Source organism: Carcharhinus amblyrhynchos, chromosome 22, assembly GCF_965287045.1.
Source record: "Carcharhinus amblyrhynchos chromosome 22, sCarAmb.v2.hapA, whole genome shotgun sequence".
Taxonomy (NCBI): domain Eukaryota; kingdom Metazoa; phylum Chordata; class Chondrichthyes; order Carcharhiniformes; family Carcharhinidae; genus Carcharhinus; species Carcharhinus amblyrhynchos.
The window spans coordinates 18,670,841-18,695,112 of NC_137345.1; the positions used below are offsets into that span (position 1 = coordinate 18,670,841).

Genomic DNA, 24,272 nt, shown 5'->3' on the forward strand with positions numbered 1-24,272 from the left:
AGAGCAGATAATGTCAAGGAAATGGAAATAAGTGATCTTCGTAATGGATGAGAGACTTTTAGGTCAATTCCTCAGTTTTCATTTCCAACAGCGTTGACAAGGCGGACTATATTTAATTAACAACTTCTATTATATTTTGTACCTGTACACAGACATCTAAATCTCTGTCTAGAAGTCACTGGGCGGAGTGGAGCAGAGTCCCCTAATTGTTACCATATTGTAGAACAGAGTATAAAAGAAAAGATAATTGTAGCTTGTCGCAGAGGTATGGCAATAATCATGAGGCATTTTAATTTACATATAGATTCAAAAAATCAGGTGGGAACAGGTAGTAGAAATGAGGAATTCATAGAGTATTATCTGGATAATGTTTTGGATCATCACATTCTGTTGCCAATCAGAGGGCAGGCTATACTAGAGCTGGTATTGTGCAACAAGATGGGATTAATTGATAACCTCATCGTGAAGGCATCCGTGACTATAACGTGCTTGAATTTTACATTCAGTTTGAGGGAGAGAAGAATGCATGCAAAACTGGTATTTTAAACTGAAATAAGAGTAAATATGAAGGCATGAAAGCGCTGGTCATCAATAAATTAATAAAGTTTCAGTGACAGCCATCTAAAGGGATTTTTCAGAATACACAGAAATGATATCGTCCAGTAGGAAAGAACAATTCCTAGCAGAGGGTCCACCATCTGTGGTTAACGAAAAAGTTTAACAACAATATTAAACTTAAAGAAAAAGCATTCAATTGTGGAAAGACAGGTCAGAGGATCGGAAATAATGTAAAGTAAGTGAAAAATGACAAAAAGATTAATAAGGAGGGATAAATTAGAGTACAAAAGAAAGCCAGCTCGTAGTGTTAGAATGGTTGGTTACAGTTTCTCTAGAGATTTAAAGAGGAAAAGAGTTATCAAAGTGAGCTTTGATCCTGTAGAAAGTGCAGGTGGGGAATTGATTATAGAAAGTAAGGAGATGGAAGGTGAATTGAACTAATGTTTTGCACCCGTCGTCATTTATGAGGCCACAGAGAACATCTCAGAAATAACTGTAAATCCGGAAATGGAAGGGAGGGAGGAACTCAGGAAAATTACGATCACCCAGGGTACTGGTATTGAGCAAATTTTGGGACTTTGTGGGGGGAGGAGGTGACAAATCTCTGAGTCCAAATAGACTTCATTTTATGGTCTTGAAATTATTGGTTAGTAAAATAGTTGATGCATTGGTGTTAATTTTCCAAGATTCCCTGGATTCAGGGAAAGTTCCATTAGATAGGAAAATAACAAACGTAATCCTTTATTTCAAAAAGTGAGAGAGAGATAGCAAGAAACTGCAGGTCAGTTAGCCTAAAATTTGTCACAAGAAAAATGTTCGAAACCATTATTAAAGATGTTACAGCAGACCATTTGGAAAAATTAGGGGCAATCAAACAAAGTCAGCATGTGCAAGGAAATCATGTTTAATCTGTCCATTGGAGTTTCTGGAGGAGTCACATCTGTTGTGATCAAGGGGGACCAGAGTATGTCCTGTACTTAGATTTCCAGGAAACATTTGATAAGGTGTCACATCAAAGGGTATTGTGGAAAACAAACTCATGGTATAGTCGGCATAAGTGGGTCTTTTTCTGGTTAAAAAGATGTGACAAGTGGTATTAACTGGGATCAGTGCTGGAGCCTCAATTTTTTGGAATGCATATAAATGATTTGCGCTCAAGGTGTGATTAGTAAATTTGCTGATAACAGCAAATTGGTAAGATAGTAAATTGTGAAATGTATGCAAGGAGGCTACAAAGGGACATGGATAGGTTAAGTGAAGGGGCAAGTATCCAGCAAATGGAGCAAATTTGTGAGCAAATGTGAAGTTGTCCAATTTGGACAAATGGATACACACAATCTAAATGTTGAGAGATTGTAGAGGTTGGAGATTAGGAGGGATCTGATTGTCCTAGCAAGAAATCAGGAAAGCTAATAGAACATTATTGTATATCATGATGGATTCAGACTCTGATCCCAAGAGGGTCTCTGGATTACTAGCCCAATACCAGCCCATTTCTTCCCACAGAGATGAGGCTACGATTTTCTCTCTCGGTGCATCCGGAATCTTTGGAGCTCTCTTCCTCAAAAGGCAGTGGAAGCAGAATCTTTGATTATTTTTAAGGCGGAGTTAGATAGGTTCTTGATTAACAGTAGTTAGGCAGGAACGTGGGGTTGAAGTCACATCCAGATCAGCGTGATCTATTTGAATCATCTAGCATTCTTGAATGGCTAAATAGCCCCAATTTATATGTTCTTGTGTTCAGATGTTCTTTACTTCTCCATGTTGTCTGGTCTTTCACCATTTATTAAGTGGGTGGATATTTAACATTAGGATATTGTTTGGCGAAGATTGACGTTGGTCAAAGCATTGTGTTGTTGAAGACAGAGAACTGTTGTGAGATATTACAGATTGAGAATAAGTCTCATATCATGTTGCCACAATTTGGAAAAATGAATTCTGAACATTGAGTAACTTAATATTGTGATAATTTGATTGTGGCTGTTCACCTTTGTGTTAAATATTGCAAAGAAAAACAAGTAGGAGATTTTAGAGTTTTGCAACAATCCTAATTTTTCTCATTTTATTTTCTGTGCAGCGATAAACTGTGGTCACCCTGGGGAGTTTTTGAATGGATATTATACGTCACCAAATCAGACAGTTGGAAATAAAGTTACTTTTTATTGCGACATTGGGTGAGTATTCAGTATAGAAATTACTGAATAATTTTAGTGAGAGACTATAAAATGTTGTTAAGGTGATTTCAGATCATCATCTTCAGTATTTCATGTTTCTGATGTAAGCAGGTTTATAGGTCTGATTTTACCATTGGGTTGCATCTGTTTTCAAGTGCGAAAACATGGTAAGGTCGAGTGCGAGGCCATTAAGGGGAAAAGTTATGTTGTAGGGATGGGGGTGATGACTGTGGGGACCATCACTCCTGGGCCGCTTTATCCGCTTTTTGCGGCCAGGAACGATGTGACAGTGGCGCGATTTTCAATTTAATTTTCTAACTGTGCGTGCGCAGTTCAGAGCTCCGATCATTTCGGGCAGGATAAGACCGATATGGACTGCACGATTCGGACTCGTGATTTTTTTTTTCAAGCTAAGTACGTATGGAGGCTCCTGAGAACAGATTTCCAAGTTGGATCTGAATTGCGCCCAGATTCAGCACTTAGAATGACAATGGTAAAATCGGGCCCAATGTGCGGAATGAGTGAGGCATCCAATTTAGTTTTGAGCAGAAATTTACTTTTAAAATTCATTGCACTGATCAAAGCTAGGGATGTTAGCGCTTGGATTGGAGTATTAATACAAAAAAGAAGCTGAACGTGTTAATCTGAGATCAATATCTGTTGTTGGCTTGCTATTTCCTCTAAATGCTTGAAGTATATTGAAAAATAGCTTGAAGGTGAAACTGGGTGTATCAATATTTCACTGTGCACTGTACTTCATCTGGGGTCACATTAGCTTTTTTTTGCAACAACACAACTGTGTTTGATTCCTTCATTCTTTTACCAGCCACTCCAACATTTTCCATTTTTAAAGCTTATTGCTATTTTGAAAGACTTATTTCTCAACAGATTGTATCTAGAATTCTAATTCGAATTAATTTGCAGGTTACTAATGCGGGTGTTTTGTTTCTGTTTTTCTAGCTACAAAATGGTGGGTCGAGATTATCTGCAATGTACAGCTGAGGGATGGGATGGTGAGATTCCATCTTGTGAACGTAAGTTATGTTTCCCTGTTTTGTGAAGTAACTGTCTTTCTTGTCTGTACAAAATGATTGAGCCGCATTCAATGAATTGTCGTGTAGTGTTGATTCACACTCAAGTTTTCCTTCCTCCAGTGTTTCGACATCCAAGTGTTTTAAGAAAATTTTAAGAAAATCCTGCATTCATAGTCTCGTAATTTAGGGCAACCTTACTTACATTTTGGCCGATTGTGTAGTAGCATTTCATATTCACATTAAATATCTGTGGTTGGCAATGAAAAGGTTGTTGGTGATTATGGGTTTTTATACCATTTCTACCTTTTCTTGTTTTATTTTCTGTATAGCAATAACCTGTGGAAATCCTGGGGTAATCGCAAATGGATATTATAAGGCACTGAATTGGTCAGTTGGAAATAACGTTACGTTTTATTGTGACATTGGGTAAGTGGTCAGTATATAAATCACTGAATAATTTTGGTGAGGAACGCTCTGACTTTCAAGTGACCCCACTCAGTCATCACGGCATGTGAACTCTGACTGAACCTTCAATTTTTAATGTTCAACTAATGAATTAAAATGAAATCTTCATACTGATCAAGTTGAGGGATGTTAGTGCTGAAATAGGTCTATTAATGCAAAGTTATGTTAACTATATTGTTGATAACAACATCTGTTTGCTAGATCAACACTATGTTTCCACTCACAAAGCCATGCTGACCATCCTTAATCAGTCCTTGACTCTCTAAATGCCTGTAGATTCTGTCTCTCAGAATATCTTCTAACAACTTACCCACTACAGATGTTAGCCTCACCAGCCTGTAGTTCTCAGGCTTTTCCCTGCAGTCCTTCTTAAACAAAGGCATATCTGCCACCTTCCAATCTTCAGATGCCTCACCTGTGACTGTTGAAGATTCAAATATCTCTGCTAGGTGATCTGTAATTTCCTTCCTAGCTTCCCACACTGTCCTGGGCTTCACTTGAACCCTGACTCTTCAATTTTAGTGTTCAAATCATGAATTAAAATTAAATCTTTAGGGTGATCAAGGTGAGGGATGTTAGTGCTAAAATAGGAACACAAGTGTAAGATAGAAATGTTAAATATATTCTCGACAACAGTCAATTGGCTGATTCGACACTGAGTCTGCTGGTTCTTTGAGATGCTTAAATTTCATTAAAAGTCATTTGGAAAGTGAACTTTATGCACCGATGCTCCCCCTCTGCTCTGTACTTTATCTGGGGTCTGAGCTGAGCTTTTACGTTCAAGCAGCAATACAACAGTATTTGATTCCTATTTTGCCGTTCTGCTTAACTACTCTAGGTTTTTTATTTGTCAAAGTTTGTTGGTAGTTCCATAGATTTTTCCTCTATGAATTTTAGAATTCATCCCTGGTTAGCAAACTCGAACACTTTTCCAATAAACTTTCCTGACTCTGATAACAAGTGGCTTGTGTTTCTTTTTCTAGATACAACATTGTGGGCAGGGATTATCGGCAATGTACAGCTGAGGGTTGGGATGGCGAGGTTCCGTCCTGTGAACGTAGGTTTATGTTTCCCTGTTTTGCAAAGCAACTATCTGACTTTTTAGGAACAAATAATTGATCCATTTTCAATGAATTGTTATGTAATGTTTATTCACAGATATCTTCCTATGGTATTTTAACATCTTCTAGCTTTGAGTACCAGCTAGTTGGAATGGGATGAAACAGTAATTTAATGCTTTGTGTTGTGGTGGACTTCTGCTATCTAACCTAAGGAGACGTAGGGATTAGCTACAATAGATTAATCATAATTCCAGCACTGAGGGAAGTACCCCAGAGGTATTTTTGTAGTTGTACTTTCCTGTAACATAGCTCTAATACAGCAATCACAGACAGTGCATTCTAATACCACTCTGCTTGAAGTCATAGAGTAAGAAGTCTCACAACACCAGGTTAAAGTCCAACAGGTTTATTTGATAGTAAATGCCACAAGCTTTCGAAACGCTGTTCCTTCATCAGGTGAATGGCGAATTCTCTTATGTGGAGTGGAAAGAGTTCTCTCCACTCACCTGATGAAGGAGCAGCGTTCCTAAAGCTTGTGGTGTTTACTATCAAATAAACCTGTTGGACTTTTAACCTGGTGTTATGAGATTTCTTACTGTGTTTACCCCAGTCCAACGCCGGCATCTCCACATCATGACTACCATCGAAGTCACAGATACAGACTGCTTATTCAGTTTGTCAGTGCATTGACTTAAAATTCTGACCTTGCCTTTGCCGGTTTATTATTTAAAATTTCATCCCAAAGATTTTTTGTAATAGCATCATGGAATCCTACAGTTCAGGAAGAGGCTATTTCCCATTGAGTCTGCACCCACTACAATCTCACCCAGGCCCTATCCCCATAACTCCATGCATTTACCGTAGCTAGTCCCCCTGACACTAAGGACCAATTTAGCATAGGCAATCAACTTAGTGCACACGTTTTTGGACTGTGAGAGGAAACTGGAGCACCCGGCAGAAACACAAGCAGACATGGGGGGAATGTGCAAACTCCACACGGATAGTGATGAGCCGGGAATCGAACCTGGTTCCTGGTGCTGTGAGGCAACAGCGTTAACCACTGTGCCACCATGCTGCCCTTGCTAGACATCTTACTAGAAAACTGTCCATTCTTATAAAAGGTAAACAAACTTGCCTGTGAGTTTTGCTGATCATTAATCCTTGAGGTAAAGCATTTGACGAGCATGTACTTTACTCTAATGCGGGGCTGTAGGATCTACTCCCCTTTTTTACTATATCTATCAATTCACTCTTGTCACTTTGACTCAGCATTGCATAGGGAAACAGAAAGCGGGAAGCTATAATTAGCTGAACAACTGTCATAGGGACAATGTTAGAAACCTTTATTGAAGGTGTTACAGCAGAATACTTAGAAAAATTCAAGGCAATCAGGCAGGGATAACTTGGTTTTATGAAAGGATAATCTTATTGAAGGCAGTGATGTGAGGCATTGCAGAGTGAAAGAAAGTCTTGCATTTCTGTTGCCAGTTTTTACAATAATGAATTCCAAACATTTAGGGCAGAATTTTTCAGCCTTACACCAGCTCTGTCAAATTCCACCCATCATAACTTGACATTGTGAAGAATTTGGATGTGACTATTCATCTTCTTGTTAAATATTGCAACGTAAAACCTGTTGGAGATTCTGGATTTTTATAGTAATCTTATCTTTCCTTATTTTATGTCCTATGTAGCAATAAACTGTGGTCACCCAGGAAAGATTTTGAATGGATATTATACTGCACAAAATGGAACAGTTGGAAATAAAGTAACTTTTTATTGTAACAGTGGGTGAGTATCCAGCTTCGAAACTAGTAAATAATTTTGGTTATGGACTAGATTATTTTAATGTTTTGATTAAGATATTTTCAGATGACCATCTCTGGTGTTTCAAATTTCTGATAACAGCTCCACATGTGAGCTCTGAATGAGAATTCCCATTTAGCATTGAATTGACAATTTTAAGAAAATGTTTGTACTGATCAAGGTGAGGATTGTTGGTGTTTAGATTGGAAAATTAATGCAGAGCTGAAAATGCTGAATGTGTTAATAATCCATAGACCCATAATCTGCGATCAACACTGGCCATGTGTCTGCTGGTTCATCAGAATGCTTAAACTGTATTGAGGATCAGTTTGAAGGTGAACAGAATGCAGCAATACAATGTACTTTATACAGGGTCTCAGCAACACTAATCTATTTCACAACAACACAACTGTATTTGATTCCTGCATGATTCTGCTAACCTTGTCCCATCCTTTCTATTTTTTAAAGTATATTCCTATTTTGATAGATTTATTTCTCTCTGGACATTTAGAATTCTAACCTGGTCAGTACACTAACACTTTCCTAATTAATTTGCAAGTTACTAATGCATGTGGTTTCCTTCTCTTTTATTAGATATAAAATGGTGGGCAGAGATTATCGGCAGTGTACAAATGAGGGATGGGATGGTGAGGTTCCATCCTGTGAACGTAAGTTATATTTCCCTGTTTTATAATGTGATGGACCCGTTTTTCTTTAGCAAATGATTGAGCTACCAGCAATGATTTGTTTTGCAATACTATTTCAGACCTAAACTTTCTTCCCTCCTGTACTTTGGCATCCTTCAGTTTGGAATTCTGACTTCTAAGAATGGGAGTCATCAAATCTGCCTTGCTTCTTTCAGAAGACTTTAATCTTCTACCTTAGCACCAACAGTAGTGTTGGAGGATGGAGCTGAGTTTTGGTTGGTGATGGCATAGTTTGGTGAGCTTGAGTTCCCAAGCAGCGATTGTTTGTCCCACAGGAGATCCAAGAGGAATTGGAAAATAAAAGAACAGTGCGATAAATGTTAATGATCCATACTCCCTTCTCTTCCTCTCCCCTTCTCCACTAAAGACCCTATTTTGCTTGTGTCCCACTGAGTTCATTCTGCTAATACAAAACTGTTGCATTAGTTTACATTTGAGTGAAAATAACAGATATCAATGAGTTGACAAAGACATACTGGAAGATTTTAGTGGCAGTCATGCCGAGGAAGGCCAGATAATGCCCTAGATTGGTGTGTAAATTAAGTTTGAGATGGATAAGGATCTTTGAAGACACTTTGAGTTCCAACATCCTTGAAGTAATGGACAATATTGAATTCAGAATCTCGATTATAATTTGTCTCTTTGCACTAGTTTTCAGTTTGCATTCAAAGCTAATTATTTCTGCTCCTCCATGGTTCCTAGTCTGTCACCATTTAGTCAGTTGGTGAAGATTGATGCAGAGCAGCACAGAGAGCAAATGGAGACAGAGGAGGAACTGTTGTTGTGAAGTATTGGGGACTGCGAAAAGATCATGTATTTATACTGGTAGAATTTTGATAAATGAATTTCACTATTGGGCTGATCTGATAATGAAGACAAATATGTTGTATCTTTTCATCTTCATGTGAAACATTGAAAAGTTCTTGGAGAATGTTGGATTTTGTCACAATTCCTTCTCTTCTGGTTTGATTTCTTTTCTGTAGCAATAACATGTGGTAATCCTGGAGAGATTGTGAATGGATATTATAAGGCCCCAAATAAAACAATTGGAAATAAAGTAACTTTCTATTGTGACTTTGGGTAAGTATTCAATATATAAATTAAAGAATAATTTTGATGAAGAACTATATTACTTCAATGTTGTGACTGAGGCAATTTGAGATAACGCTCCATCTCTCATTCTGCACATTTCTGATGACAATTCTCCATATAAGCTTAATTGATCCTAATTGGTTGTTTTGCTAACTTTAATTTTGCAAAGGGATGTAGCTAGGTTGAGTGTCTGGACATAGATTTTACAAATGGAGTATAATTTGATATAATATTTGAATTATGATTGTTTGTGTCTTTTACCTATAAGTCTTTGGGTAATTTATCAGATTCTTTTAACAAAACCTCCTTTGAAGTTTGATAGTTTTTACCTCTAATGGATCATCAGATGGCTGGAGTGTTGTTTGTCTTTCTCTAGATACAAAATGCTGGGTAGAGACTATCGGGAATGTACAGCTGAGGGTTGGAATGGTGAGGTTCCATCATGCAAACGTAAGTTAAATTTCCCTCTTTTGTAACGTGTCAGACTTGTCTTCCTTGCCAAATAGTAATGCCCATTTCTGGGTATTGTCTAGGAGCTTTGATTCACATCCAGGTTTTCTTCCCTGCAGCATTTTGACATCCTCTAACTTGGAGCCCGTTCCATGGGATTTCCTTCCCCATGGAATGGGAAAGGAAACAGTCATTCAAAACTTTGATTCAACATTGCATGCTAAAGGAAAATAATTCATGAAAAGGAAAATGGACATTCACCAGACTACTCCTGTTTGTTAGAGAAGACTTTAATCTTCTGCCTAACAACAAGTGTTAGTGTTGAAACAAGGAGTTGAGTTTTGATGGGTAAATAACAGTTTAGGAGGTGCTAACTTAAGTGGACCTCTAACTGATTGCAAATTGTAGTTTCATCCATGGGTCACTGAGGAAGGGAAAGTGCAAATGAGATTACAGATCCATCATTAAATCTTGCTCATACTCCCCTGGCTTCCATTCCATTCTCATTTTATGTTCCAACAAGGACTGTCTTTGTACCTGACTGAATGAGTTGTGTTAGTGCAGCACAGGTTGCATTAATTTGCTGATCAAGCTGCAGTGAAATTAATAGTTTTAGAGGAGGTAAAAAAACATGGAGAAAGATTTTATTGTTTGTTGTGCTGAGGTAGAGCAGATAATGCTTTGGAAGTAGAAATAAGTGGATTTTGTGATGTATCTGAGATGTGGAATCACTCCTTTGCCTTAACAGTCCCAGGATCTATCTGCCTGGGTTTTGAGTTGTACAATGTACAGACTGAAGACTCTGCCAAATGTAGGGCAGGTAGTCCTTGGAGGGCATGAGATATTGGGAATTTGTGCTCTCTCTCTGATGCCTCAAGCTGGCCTCTGTTTCTCTCAATGTTGTTAGTGCATCCCCGAATGAACCTTCCACATTCTGATTGGTCACAGACTAGGGACATCCATAAATCTGTGAGTGTGTTTGACTTCTTCAGGGATGTTTTGAGGACATTCCTAAAGAGTTTCTGTAATCCTCCTGGGAGTCTCCTGCCACGACAGCATTCCGAGTTGAGTAGTTGCTTCAAGAGTCTGGTATCGGGCGCACAAATCACATGTCCTGTCCAGCAGAGTTGGACTTGTGTGATTAGAAGCTCGATGTTGGGCAAGTTCTAAGCCCTTTGCAATTGAGGACCACATTCTATTAACCATTTTGGAACTTGAATTCCAAAGTTAAGCTAACTTGACATTCTCTGCAATTGTTTAGTAGCTTATTATCTTCACGTTAAAGAACTGAATTCCAGTGAGAGAAATTTTCGGGATAATGGTATTATGTAACATTTCTACCTTTCCTGTTTTTATTTTCTGTGTAGCATTAAACTGTAGTGAGCCTGGGGAGATTCAGAATGGATATTACATTGCACCAAATAAGACATTTGGAAATAAAGTAACCTTTTATTGTGACATTGGGTGAGTCTTCACAGTGTAAATTATTGAATAAGTTTGATTATGGATTGTGCTATTTTAATGTTTAATCACAAGATTATTTGAGATAGACATTTCTTGATTTTCATATTTTTGATTACAATGCTCAGTGTGAGCTCTGGGTGAGGCTTCCAATTCAGTGTTGAACTGGCAATTATTAAAAAGTCTTTATATTGATCGTGGTCAGAGATGTTAGTGTTGGGTTTGGAATATTAATGGAAATGTTAAATGTGTCACTGATGCCTTGACCCATGTACAAAGACCAACATTAGATAACTGTACCTGCCGCTTCTTCAAACAGTGAATTTATATTGTAATTTAGCTTCAAGGTTGCTGGACACAGCAATGTCCCTCTTGTACATTCTTCTTTATATGAAGTCTGACCAGTATTTATATTTTTGTTAACCTAGTCCAAACTTTCATTTTATTTAACAATGCTTGTTGCTACTTTCGTGAATTTTTCCCCTGTGGACTTTAATTTCTTACCTGGTCAGCAAAAACTATTGGTTTACCAATTAACTTGCAGGTTATTAATACCGGTGGTTTACTTAACTTTTTCTAGATACAAAATTGTTGGTCGAGATTATCGGCAATGTACAGCTGAGGGATGGGATGGTGAAGTTCCATCCTGTGAACGTAAGTTATGTTTTGTCGTTTTCTGAATGGACTTGGGGGCATTTTCCATTTCTGTTTTTTGGGGGGAGGCAGTCTTGTCGGCGGGAGCCATGAACCGAGTGTGAATCCTGAAGCATTATTTATGCTGGCGGCATTGTCCCCATCCCCTGCCAAAGATGTAACAAGAAGCTCAACATTGGGATTGCCAGCTGAATACCTTTAAATATAATTATCAGACTTTTATACTTGATGGACTATAAATAGACCATTAGATTGTTTATTCATGTTGGCATGCATTGCCGGGGCTTTCCCTTGGGTGGTGTAGACGGTTTTTCCATGGGAAGGAGTTTGTTCTGTGACGTGGGACAATGGTGCTCCGTGGGGGAAAAATGTTAAACCCAAAATTACTTGTGGGGTGGCTCACTTTGCCTATTTTTGAGAAAGTTCTGCCCATTGTCTATATCAAATGATTAAAGCCCCTTCAATGAATTGTCCTGTAATGTTGTTTCACACCCAAGTTGTGAAATGAAATCAGTTCTTCTGCTTCCAGAAGAATTTGATTGTCTTCCCCATTGTGTGGTATCGGAGCAAATGCCCTTGTTTTTGTGGATAACGGAAATTTAGAATGTGTCTGCACCATGGGAGATGAAGGATATGGAATTGGAAGATGAATCAATGTTAAATATTGATATTTAAGTCAGCCTCATGCTTCCTTCTGTTCCTGTTTCATTTTTGTTTGAAATTCCAACTAGATCTGTGACTGTGCCTCACTGACTTAGTGACGTCCATGCAACTCACAGGAAACTGTTGCTTTAATTTGTTGCTCAAGCTTGTGTGAAAGTAATAGATATTCATGAGGTGACAAAACATGCTGGAATATTTACATGGGTTGGTGCTGAGGTAGAGCAGGCCTTGGTTCATTACCAGTGGCACCTATTACTCTTGGTAGTTTTACAGGCAGTTAGGAACTGCTGGCCTCTGGGCACCAGTTGGCGGGGTTGGGTTTCAGCTGGATTTTGGTGTTATGGAAGGCCTATTGCTGGCCAGTTAAGTGCCGGAGGGCACTTAAATCACATTGTGCCCTCACCATGGAAGTGACGCTGGGTTCGCCCCACACCTCACCGCCCCCCAATTCTCCAACTTGAGGTAAAACCCCCTATGGCAGGTCCTAAATCCCAGTTATAGTGTTTTGGATTGCTGGTGAAGATTGATGCTGTTGAATCCAGAGACCAGTTGCAATGAGGTTTTGTGAATTTAGGAAAAATCCTGCATTTATATTACCATCTTTCTGTAAAATGAATTCCAAATTTAGGGTAATGTGATACCCTGGGAAATTGTTATAATATTGTATACTTATGCTAGATATCTGTGATTGGCAATGAAAAGCTTGTTGGTGATTTTGGGTTTTTGTCCTATTTCTACCTTTTGTTTTTTTCTGTATAGCAATAACCTGTGGAAATCCTGGGGCAATTGCAAATGGATATTATAAGGCACCCAATTGGACAGCTGGAAATAATGTTACTTTTTATTGTGACATTGGGTGAGTAGCGAGTGTATAAATCACTGAATAATTTTAGCAAGGGCTTATATTATTTTAACGCTCTGACTTTCAGATGAACACAATCAGTCATCACATCCTGACTGGGGCTTCTATTTCAATGTTTAACTAGTGAATTAAAACAAAACCTTTACACTGATCAAGGTGTGGGATATTAGTGCTGAAGTAGGAATTTCATTGCAAATATAGAAATTATAAATGTTTTTAAGGTAACAAAGTCCATTGGCTGGATCAGCGCTGGATGTCCATGTTAACTGGTCCTTTAAAATATGTGAATTATATTGAAAGTTATTTTGACAGTGAACGTTATACACCAATGCTCCCCCTGTGCTGTGTACCTTTCCTGGGGTCTGACCTGAGCTTTTATTTTTAAGCAGCAATACAACAGTATTTGATCCCTATTTCATCTGCTGATCTTTTTCCATGATTGTTATTTTTTGTCACAGTTTGTTTATAGTTGGATAAATTTTCCCTCTATGAATCTTAGAATGCCTAGCTGGACAGAAAACTCTTAACACTTTCCAATCAACCTTCATGACTCTGATAACAGGTGGCTTGTGTTTCTTTTTCTAGATACAACATTGTGGGCAGGAATTATCGGGAATGTACCGCTGAGGGTTGGGATGGCAAGGTTCCATCCTGTGAACGTAGGTTTACGTTTTCGTGTTTTGTAAAGTGAATAATTTGATTGACAAGTGATTGATCCACTTCCAATGAATTGTTCTGTAATTCACAACCAAGATTTCTTCCTCTGGTATTTTGACATTTTCTACTTTTGAGTTTCATCATCATGAAATTGGAGGGAACAGTGTTTTGATGCTATGATTCAAGATTGCATGTTAAAGATTTAGGGGACGATCTTACCAAAGTCTATGTGCCGAATGAATGTGAAAATGAGGATGTTTCAGACCCGTTTTTTCAGCAAGAGAAAATCTCAAATCTTATGACATTTTGGAAAAGAAGAGGCAACGTGTGACTCTTGCCTGTAGGGGGAGTGGATGGAGTCTATTCACGCTGGGAAGCCAGCTGATGACAGCTAGATGGCACTATTGTGCATGCGCCTGATCTTCCGATATACAATGTACAATAATATATAATGCACTGGGAAATTGTTGCTCCCCTGGACATCGCCTCACCCACTGCTCTGATTACACCCCTCTCCCCCGATTCACCCCCTGCTGATCACTGACCCCATTCACCCCCACCAGTTGATCGCTGCTCTATTCATCCAACAACCTGTTCTGGTCCCCCATGCTAACACTATAGTTAAGAAAACTCACCAACGCCTCTACATTCTCAGAAGACTAAGGAAATTTGGCATGTCAGCTATGACTCTCACCAACTTGCAGACATGCACATAGAAAGCATTCTTTCTGGTTGTATCACAGCTTGGTATGGCTCCTGCTCTGCCCAAGACCTCAAGGAACTACAAAACGTTGTGAATGTAGCCCAATCCATCACACAGAACAGCCTCCCATCCATTGACTCTGTCTGTACTTCCTGCTGCCTCGGCAAAGCAGCCAGCATAATTAAGGACCCCACGCACCCCAGACATTCTCTCTTCCACCTTCTTCCATCAGGAAAAAGATACAAAAGTCTGAGGTCACGTACCAACCGAGTCAAGAACAGCTTCTTCTCTACTGTTGTCAGACTTTTGAATGGACTTACTTTGCATTAAGTTGATCTTTCTCTACAACCTAGCTATGACTGTAACACTACATTCTGCACTCTCTCATTTCGTTCTCTATGAGCAGTATGCTTTGTCTGTAGAGCGCGCAAGAAACAATACTTTTCACTGTATGTTAATACATGTGACAATAATAAATCAAATCAAGTTGAGTGCCAGTCTGACGATTCCCAATTCCAAAGTGCACAGCTCCCCATGCGCTTCCACCCCTCCAGGCCCTGCCCCTCCCCTTAGGCCCTGCCCAGTGGGCAATGCCAGCTGTCAGACTGGCACTGCCATGGTTCCAGGCTGGCAGTGCCAAGCAAGCACTGCTCTCCCCTTGCCCCTGACCACCTGGCGACCTCAATTGCCTCTGGTCCCACCAGTGAGGCCATCACCTCTGGCCTCAATTGCCAGAGTGATGAGCCATTAAGATCACCTCCTGAGAATACATGAATGAGAAATTGTCATTCATGAAATCAATTCTGCTTCCCCCAGAAGATTTTAACCTTCTACACCAGCATCACCAATAGCCTTATAACAAGGAGCCGATGTTTGATATGTAATTGGGAAGTTTAGGAGGTGCTAATTTTGATGTAGTTTTTATTTGATGGCATTTTGGGCAATGGAAGATCTAGAAGGTGTGAGCGGTGTTGCAAGTACAGTTAAAGTATAATCGATGCGACTGATTTGTATGTAAATCATCTCGTATTACCTTTTTCTTCCTCTTGCATTCTTGTTTAAAGACCCTTCTGTGTCTGCACCTCACTTAATTGGTTGTTTTTGTGCAGCCATTGCAAACTTTTCTATTAGTTTATGCTTGAGTGAAGGTAACAGACATTGATGAGGTGACAAGAACATGGTGGAGGATTTTAGTGGCAGAATTGCTGAGGTAGAGCAGAAAATGTCAAGACGTGGAAATAAGTGATCTTTGTGATGGATAGGAGACTTTGAAATCACTTCCTTAGTTTTCATTTCCAAAAGCCTTGATGAGATGGACTGTATTTAAGTAACCATTTTAATTATATTTTGTCCCTTTACCCAAACACCTAAAAGTCTTTTGTCGAGAAGTCTCTGGAAGGAACGGAGTACAGCTCTCTCTTAATTGTAACTACATGATAGGACAGAATATGAAAGAAAAGATAACTGGAGCTTGTGAAACATATATGACAATGATCATGGGGTATCTTAATCTACAGAAGATTTGAAAAATCAGAAGGGAAAAGGTAGCATAAACGATGAACTCATAGAATACTTTCTGGATAGTTTTTGACAACATCGCATTCTAGAGCCAACCAGAGGGCAGGCTATACTAGATTTGGTGTTGTGCAATGAGATAGGATTAATTGATAACCTCGTTGTGAAGTTGCCCTTGGTTAGCAGTGATTTAAAATATGATTGAATTTTACATTCAGTTTGAGGGAGAGAAGAATGCATTCAAAGCTAATATTTTAAACTGAAATAGGAGTAATTATGAAGGCCTGAAAGGGCATGTTGTTAAGGGATGAATCAATAAAGTTTCAGTGGCAGGCATTTTAAGGGATATTTCAGAATTCACAGAAACAATGCAATCCAATGGGAGAGAAAAATTCCAAGGAGAGGACCCACCATCTGTGGTTAATGAAGTAGATTAACAACAGTATTAAACGTAATTAAAAAGCATATAATTGCTGAAAGTTAGTTGGCAGGTCAGAAGATTAGAAATAATATGAGGAATAGCAAAAAATGACAGAATGATTAATAAAGAGTGAAAGTTTTTAGTTCAAAAGAAAGCCAGCTTGTAATATTAAAATGGCGAGTTAGCATTTCTCCAGATATTTAAATAAGAAAAGAGTTATCAAAGTGAGCTTTGATTCTATGGAAGGTGCATCTAGGGAATTGATGTGGAAAGTAAGGAGATGGTAGGTAAAGAGATGATGAACTAATATTTTGCACCAATCCTCATTCACGAAGACACAGGTAACATCCCAGAAAAAAAGATAAATCAGGAAATGGGAAGGAGGATCTCCAGAATGTTACAATCACCAGGGAAGTGGTACCGAGCAAATTGTTGGGGCTTTGGGCGGGGAGAGGGGTGACTAATCTCTAGGTCCACATGGACATCATCTTATTGTCCTGAAAGAAGTGGTTAGATAAATAGTGATGTACTGGTGTTAATTTTCCAAGATCCCTGGATTCAGGGAAGGTTTCAGTAGATAGGAAAATAACAAATGTAACTCCTTTGTTTCAAAACTTGAGGGAGATAGATAGCAGGAAAATATAGGCCAGTTAGCCTAACATTTGTCATTGGGAAAATGTCAGAAGCCATTATTAAAGGTGCTATAGCAGGGCATTTGGAAAAATTAAGGGCAATTAGAGTCAACATGTGCAAAGGAAATCATGTTTAACCAGTTCGTTGGACTTTCTGGAGGAGTCACATGCGCTGTAGATCAAGGGAACCTGATTATGTCCTGTACTTAGATTTCCAAGATACATTTGATAAGATGTCACATCAAAGGGTATTACGAGGAACAAAAGCTCGTGGTATAGCTGGCATGAATGGGTCTTTTTCCGGTTGGCAAGGTGTGATGAGTGGTGATAACTGGGATCAGTGCTGGGGCCTCATCTTCTTAGAATTCATATAAATGACCTGTACTGAAGGTGTGATTAGTAAATTTGCTGATGACAGCAAGATAAGTAGGAGAGTAAATTGTGAAGTGTATGCAAGAAGGCTACAAAGGGACATGGGTTAACTGAAGGAGCAAATGTCTGGGAAATGGAGCAAATTTGTGAGCAATTGTGAAGTTGTCCATTTTGACAGGAAGAACACAAACACAAGGGCAGAGTGGTTAGCATTGCTGCCTCACAGTGCTAGGGACCTATGTTCAATTCAGGTCTCAGGCCTGTGCGCACTTTCTCCCCGTGTCTCCCTGGGTTTAGTCTGGATGCTCCAGTTTCTTCCCACACTCCAAAGATGTGCGGGTTAGGTTGATTGGCTATGTTAAATTGCTCCTTGGTGTCAGGGGATTAGCAAGGTAAATGCATGGGATATTGGGGATAGGGTCTGGGTGGGATTGTCATCAGTGTAGGCTTGATGAGCCGAATGGTCTCCTTCTGCACTGTATGGATTTTATGATTTTACTGTCTAACTGTTGAGAGATTGTAGAGGTCAGATTTCTGAGGGATCTGATTAGAAAAGCTAATTTAACATAATCATTTGTCATGGTGGGATTCAGATTCCAATCCCAAGAGGGTTTCTGGATTACTAGTCTAGTGACAATACCAGGCAACTGCTTCTCTCAGATGAGGCATTACTTTTTCTCTCAGTGCATCAGGAACCTTTGGAACTCTCTTCCTCAAAAGGCAGTGGAAGCAGAGATTTTGATTATTTTTAAGACAGGCCTAGATAGATTCTTGATTAAGAATGGTTAGTCAGGAATAAAGTCGAAGTTGCAATCAGATCAGCATGGTCTACTTGAATTATGTAGCATTCTAGAGCAGCTGAGTTGTCTTAGTTTATATATTTGTATGTTCATATGTTCTTTTCTGCTCTCTATCTTTGTTCTTTCAAAATTTATTAAGTAGGTGGATACCTGACATTAGGATTTTGGTTGTCTGGTGAAGATTGATGTTGGTCAATGCATTGTGTTGTTGAAGACAGACAAGTGTGTGAGATATTGCAGATTGAGAATAAGTCTCACATTTCATGTTGCTACAATTTGGAAAAATGAATTCTGAGCATTGAGTAACTTGATATTGTGATACTTTGATTGTGGTTGTTCAACTTTGTGTTAAATATTGCAATGAAAAACAAGTTGGAGATTTTAGAGTTTTGCAAAAATCCTAATATTTGTCATTTTATTTTCTGTGCAGCGATAAACTGTGGTCACCCCGGGGAGTTTTTGAATGGATATTATACTGCACCAAATCAGACAGTTGGAAATAAAATTACTTTTTATTGTAACATTGGGTGAGTATTCAGTATGGAAATTATTGAATAATTTTCGTGAAAGACTATAAAATTTAAATGATATTAAGGTGATTTTGGATAGTCAGAAATTCATATTTCTGATGACAGCACACAAAGTGCGGAATAAGTGAGGCATCCAATTTTTAGTTTTGATCTGAAATTTATTTTTAACATTCTTTACACTGATCAAGGCTGGGGATGTTAGTGCTTGGATAAAGATAGAAATGCTGAATGTGTTAATGATCCCTGGATCCACAATCTGAGATCAGTATCTGTTGTCTGTTTGCTCTAAATGCTTAAACTATATTGAAAAACAGCTTAAAGGTGAAACTGGTCTCACCAGCATTATTTTTGCAACAAAACTGTATTTGATTCCTTCGTTCCTCTGCTAATCATTTCCACCATTTCAATTTTTTAAAAGCTTATTGCTATTTTGATAGATTTCTTTCTCAATAGATGTTGCTTAGAATTCTAATTTGGTCGTCATCCAATTAATCTATCGAGCTCTGCCTTAAAAATAATGAAAGACTCGGGGTGCGATCTTACTGACTGTTCATGTCATGCTCCCGCTGCGGTGAGGTCGGAGAATTTGGTGGCCAGCCAAATTTACGTTCTCTGCAGCGGGATGGAAAATCTCGCCGGTGTGAATGGTGGTAAGATTCCAGCCTCTGATTCGACTGCCGTTTGAGAAAGACGTTACTCATACAGGATGTTTGTTTCTCTTTTTCCAGATACAAAATCGTGGGTCGAGATTATCTGCAATGTACAGCTGAGGGTTGGGATGGTGAGATTCCATCTTGTGAACGTAAGTTATGATTCCCTGTTTTGTGAATTAACTATCTTGCTTATCTGTACCAAAATGATTGAACCACTTTCAAGGAATTGTCATGTAGTGTTGGTTCGCATCCGAGTTTTCCTTCTTCCAGTGTTTTGACATCCAAGTGTGGAATTCTGTTTTTTTTAGGAATGGGCCAAAAAATTCACATTTGATTCAACATTACATACGTAAGGGACATAACCTGTGGAATGAGAAATGACCATTCATCAAATAAATTCTGCTCCTTGCAGAAGACTCTAATCTTCTGTCCTGGTGCAAATGGTGGTGTTGGAGTAAAGAGCAGTATCTTGGCGGATGATAGGGGCTCAGGATTTCCTAACTCCAATGGAGTGGCAGCTGACAGGAACCAGTAATTTGGGTTATAGGAGATCAAGGAGGTGGAATTGGAAGAAATTGGAAAAACGTAGTTGATGTTCGTGATCGATACGTAAATCATGCTCAGACTCCCTTCTGTTCCTCCTCCATTTTTATATTAAGATCCGGCCACATCTGTCTCTGTGCCCCACTGACCCAAATATCTGAATACAATCCATAGGAAAGTGTTGCATTAGTTTCTGCTCAAGACTGCATGTAAGCAATAGGTATTCATGAAGTGACAAAATCATGGTGAAGGTCTTAGTCGATTTGGTGCTGAGGTAGAACTGATAATGTCATGGAAGAGGGAGTGGCCATTTCTTCACTTTTCAGTTCCTTCAACCTAAAAATAAGGGACAACATTTCATTAGATATTTTGATTACATTTTGGACCTTGCGCAGTATTTTTCAGTAGCTATCAACGTCTGGATAATTTAGCTCCACTGAGGCTCCTACTGCTCCACCATTCAAAAGTAGGAGGATTTAGTTGGGCTTTAATGTAATCAGCCAGAGTGACATGTTTTGGGGAGGGGCTGGGGCAGTAGAATAGGGCAAGAAGAGGTGTGTCAGGAAAGCTATTCCCATTAAATGGGCAAGGGGGAGCAGGAAGGGCCTCATGTGGGAATCCCACCTGCTGCTGGTGAGATGTCTATTGGACTTTTTAATGAGCCACATGAGAATAACTATCCCTGAACTAACCAGATGTTAGAGGTGGCTCAGTGATTTAAGAGGACTTGCGTGATTCTTATTTGCCTAGCAAACACTGTTAGGTTTTCCTGTTGTCTTGTAGTGGGGTCAAGCAGTCAGTCCGTGATGTTGAGACCAGCTTTGGGAAGAGGGGGTTGTGCTGCAGAAACCCAATGCCCTGTTCTTGTCTCTGATGTCATAATCCAGTGGGTATCAATTGTGTCCAGGGATCTAGTAGTAATTCTTGTTTTGTGCCTTGGTTCATTACCAAATGCACCCATTGTTCTTGGTAGCATTGCCAGCAATTAAGAACTGCCAGCCCTGATTGGCCTATAGCTGCTGGGGGGGTGGGTTTTCCAGAGGGATAGAAGGCCAAATGCTGCCCATTAAGTGCCTGAGGATAATTAAATCACATCAAGTTCTCACCACGAAAGTGATATGGGGTTCCCACCAATTCTGCAAATTGTGGTAAAGCCCACATGGCATCCCTGTTATTATGTTTAGGATCACTAGTGAAGACTGATACTGTCGAATACAGAGACCAGTTGCTGTTACTATGGATGTTGAGAAAATTCTGAATTCTGAAAAATGAATTCCAAATTATATTCTGGACAATTGTGCAGCAGTGTTTTATATTTGTATTAAAGATCTGTGATTAGGAATGAAAAAATTATTGGTGATTATGTGTTTTTATATAATTTCAATATTTTCTTGTTTTATTTTCTATATAGCAATAACCTGTGGAAATCCTGGGGCAATTGTGAATGGATATTATAAGGCACCCAACTGGACTGTTGGAAATAACGTTACTTTTCATTGTGACGTTGGGTAAGTAGCCAGTGTATAAATTAGTGAACAATTCTGGCGAGGAACAATATTATTTTAACTCTCTGACTTCCAGGTGACCATATTCAGCCATCACAACATGTGAATTCACAGAGTCATGGGCCAGAATTTTACACCTTGCCTGCCCTGGAATTGGAATTCTCCTGGCCTTGGGCGGGATTTTACGAGCCTCACCTGAGCAAGGTTGTAAAATCCTGCTTATAGAGTCTTAAAGGTTTACAGCATGGAAACAGGCCCTTTGGCCCAACTTGTCCATGCCACACAGTTTTTACCATTTAGGTAATCCCAATTGCCCACATTTGCCCCATATCCCTCTATACCCATCTTACCATCTAACTGTCTAAATGCTTTTTAAAAGACAATATTATACCCACCTCTACTACTACCTCTGGCAGCTCATTCTAGACACTCACCACCCTCTGTGTGTAAAAACTGGACCTCTGAACACTTTTGTACCTCTCACCTTAAACCGATGCCTTCTACTTTTAGACTCCCCTAACCTTGAGAAAAGATGTTGACTATCTACCTGATCTATGTCCCTCATTATTTTATAGACCTCTATAAGCTCACCTCTAAGCCTCCACGTGCCAGGGGAAAAAGTTCCAGTCTATTCAGCCTCTCCATGTATCTCAAACCACCAAGTCCCGGTAGCATCCTAGTAAACCTTTTCTGCATTCTTTCTAGTTTAACAATATCCTTTCAATAATAGGCTGTACACAATATTTCAATTGTGGCCTTATTAATATCTTGTACAACTTCAACAAGAAGTCCTAATTCCTGTAATGTCTGCTGTTTCTTTGAAATGCATAAATTACATTAAAAGTCATTTGGAATGTGAGCTTTATGCACCAATGCTCCTTCGCCTGTGCTCCATACTTTATCTGGGGTCTGACCTGAGGTTTTATTGTTAAGCAACAATACAACAATATTTGATTCCTATTTCACTGTTCTGTTATTTTTTTGTCGCAGTTTGTTCAGAGTTCAATAGATTTTCCCTCTATGAATCTCGGAATTCCTACCTGGCCAGTAAACCATAACGCTTTTCCAATAAACTTTCTTTTGCTTATGATGGCTTGTGTTTATTTTTCTAGATACAACATTGTGGGCAGGGATTATCGGCAGTGTACAGCTGAGGGTTGGGATGGCGAGGTTCCATCCTGTGAACGTAGGTTTCTGTTTCCCTGTTTTGTAAAGTAACTAACTGACATTTTAGTGACAAATACTTGATCCACTTCCAATGAGTTGTTATATAATGCTGATTCTCAGCCAAGATTTCTTCCTATGGGGTTTGGACATTTTCTAGTTTTGACTTACAACTTTTTGGAATGGGATGAAACAGTTTTGTGGTGCACTTCTTCTATGTCATCTCAGGAGACTCAGGAACTGACTATAATAGTTTATTCCAGATTCAAGCTTGGAGGGAACTATCTGGAGAAACCTTTGGAGTTGTACTTTCATATAGTTCTAATACATCAATCACAGGGAGAGGACTCTAATACCACTCTCTGTTTTAAATCACAGATACAGACTGCTTATTCAGTTTGTCAGTACACAGAACATTGTTTTGAAATTCTGGTCTTGCCTATGTAGGTTTATTATTAAAACTTCACCCCAAAGCTTATTTGTAATCTCGCTAGAAAATTGTCCATTCTTATAAAACATAAACAACCTTTCTGGTGAGTTCTGCAGACCTCAAGTCCTTGAGATAAAACATTTGATGAACATGTGCCTTAGGGGGAGGTGATGACCTAGTGATATTATCACTAGACTATTAATCCAGAAACTCAACTAATGTTCTGGGGACTTGGGTTTGAATCCTGCCACAGCAGATGGTGGAATTTAAATTCAATAAAATATATCTGGAATTAAGAATCTACTGATAACCATAAAACCATTGTTGATTGTTGAAAAAAAAATCTGGTACATTAATGTCCTCTAGGGAAGGAAGTCTGTGTCCTTCTGGTCTGGCCTACATGTGACTCCAGAGCCATGGGAAAGTTGTTGATTCTCAACAACCCTCTGAAATGGCATGGCAAACCATTCAATTCAAGGGCAACCAGGAATGGTCAACAAATAACTAAACAAAAAGTCTAATTTAAGGATGTTGAATGTATTCTCCCTTGTACTAAACCTGTTAATTCACTCTTAGATTTTGACTCAACATTGCACAGGAAGACAGAAGCAGGAAACTGCAGACCAGTTAGCCTAACAACTGTCATAGGGAAGAAGTCTTTATTAAAGGTGTTATAGCAGGATAATTAGAAAAGTTCAAGGCAGCCAGGCAGAGACAATATGGTTTTATAAAAATATAATCTTGTTGAAGGCATGCTGTGAGGTGTTGTAGGTTGAAAGAATGTCTTGTATTGTCATTTTGTAGAATAATGAATTCCAAGTATTTAGGGTGGAATTTTACAGCAGTCCTGCTGGAGGAATGTTCTGGTCCTATCGGAGCCAATGGACATTTGAATGGCTCGATGGATGTTCCAGCCCTGCACCAGCGCTGTCAAATTCCACCTATCGTAACTTGACAATGTGAAGAATTTGTGTGTGGCTATTCATCTTGTTAAATATTGCAATGTAAAACCTGTCTGGAGTTTTGCAATAATTGTATCTTTTCTTTTACTTCCTGTGTAGCGATAAACTGTGGTCACCCAGGGGAAATTCTGAATGGGTATCATACTGCACCAAATAACACAGTTGGAAATAAAGTTACTTTTTATTGTGACACTGGGTGAGTATTCACCATGTAAATTACTAAATAACTTTTGGCAAGGGCCGAGATTATTTTAGTGTGATTTAAATAATTTCAGATGGCTGTTTCTCATGTTTCATATTTCTGATAAAAGCACCACGTGTGAACTCTGAATGAGAATTCAATTTAGAGTTGAATTGACAATTTACAACTGTACTGATCAAGGTGAGAATTGTTAGTG

General features: G+C 39.0%; 1 protein-coding gene and 1 long non-coding RNA gene across 2 annotated transcripts; both read left to right on the forward strand.

Moving 5' to 3' along the window:
* Positions 1 to 1,065: 1,065 nt before the first annotated feature.
* Positions 1,066 to 13,678, forward strand: LOC145356762 (complement component receptor 1-like protein). The gene is made up of 13 exons (XM_080209630.1): positions 1,066 to 1,114; positions 2,636 to 2,732; positions 3,693 to 3,766; positions 4,096 to 4,192; positions 5,215 to 5,288; positions 6,987 to 7,083; positions 7,693 to 7,766; positions 8,789 to 8,885; positions 9,274 to 9,347; positions 10,715 to 10,811; positions 11,389 to 11,462; positions 12,885 to 12,981; positions 13,573 to 13,678. The coding sequence occupies exons 1-13, from the start codon at positions 1,066 to 1,068 to the stop codon at positions 13,676 to 13,678; spliced, it is 1,107 nt and encodes a 368-aa protein (XP_080065756.1).
* Positions 13,679 to 19,370: 5,692 nt separating this feature from the next.
* Positions 19,371 to 22,469, forward strand: LOC145356916 (uncharacterized). Its single transcript, XR_013889222.1, has 3 exons — positions 19,371 to 19,419; positions 21,225 to 21,321; positions 22,431 to 22,469. It is a non-coding gene; the product is annotated as an uncharacterized LOC145356916 (long non-coding RNA).
* Positions 22,470 to 24,272: the final 1,803 nt, after the last annotated feature.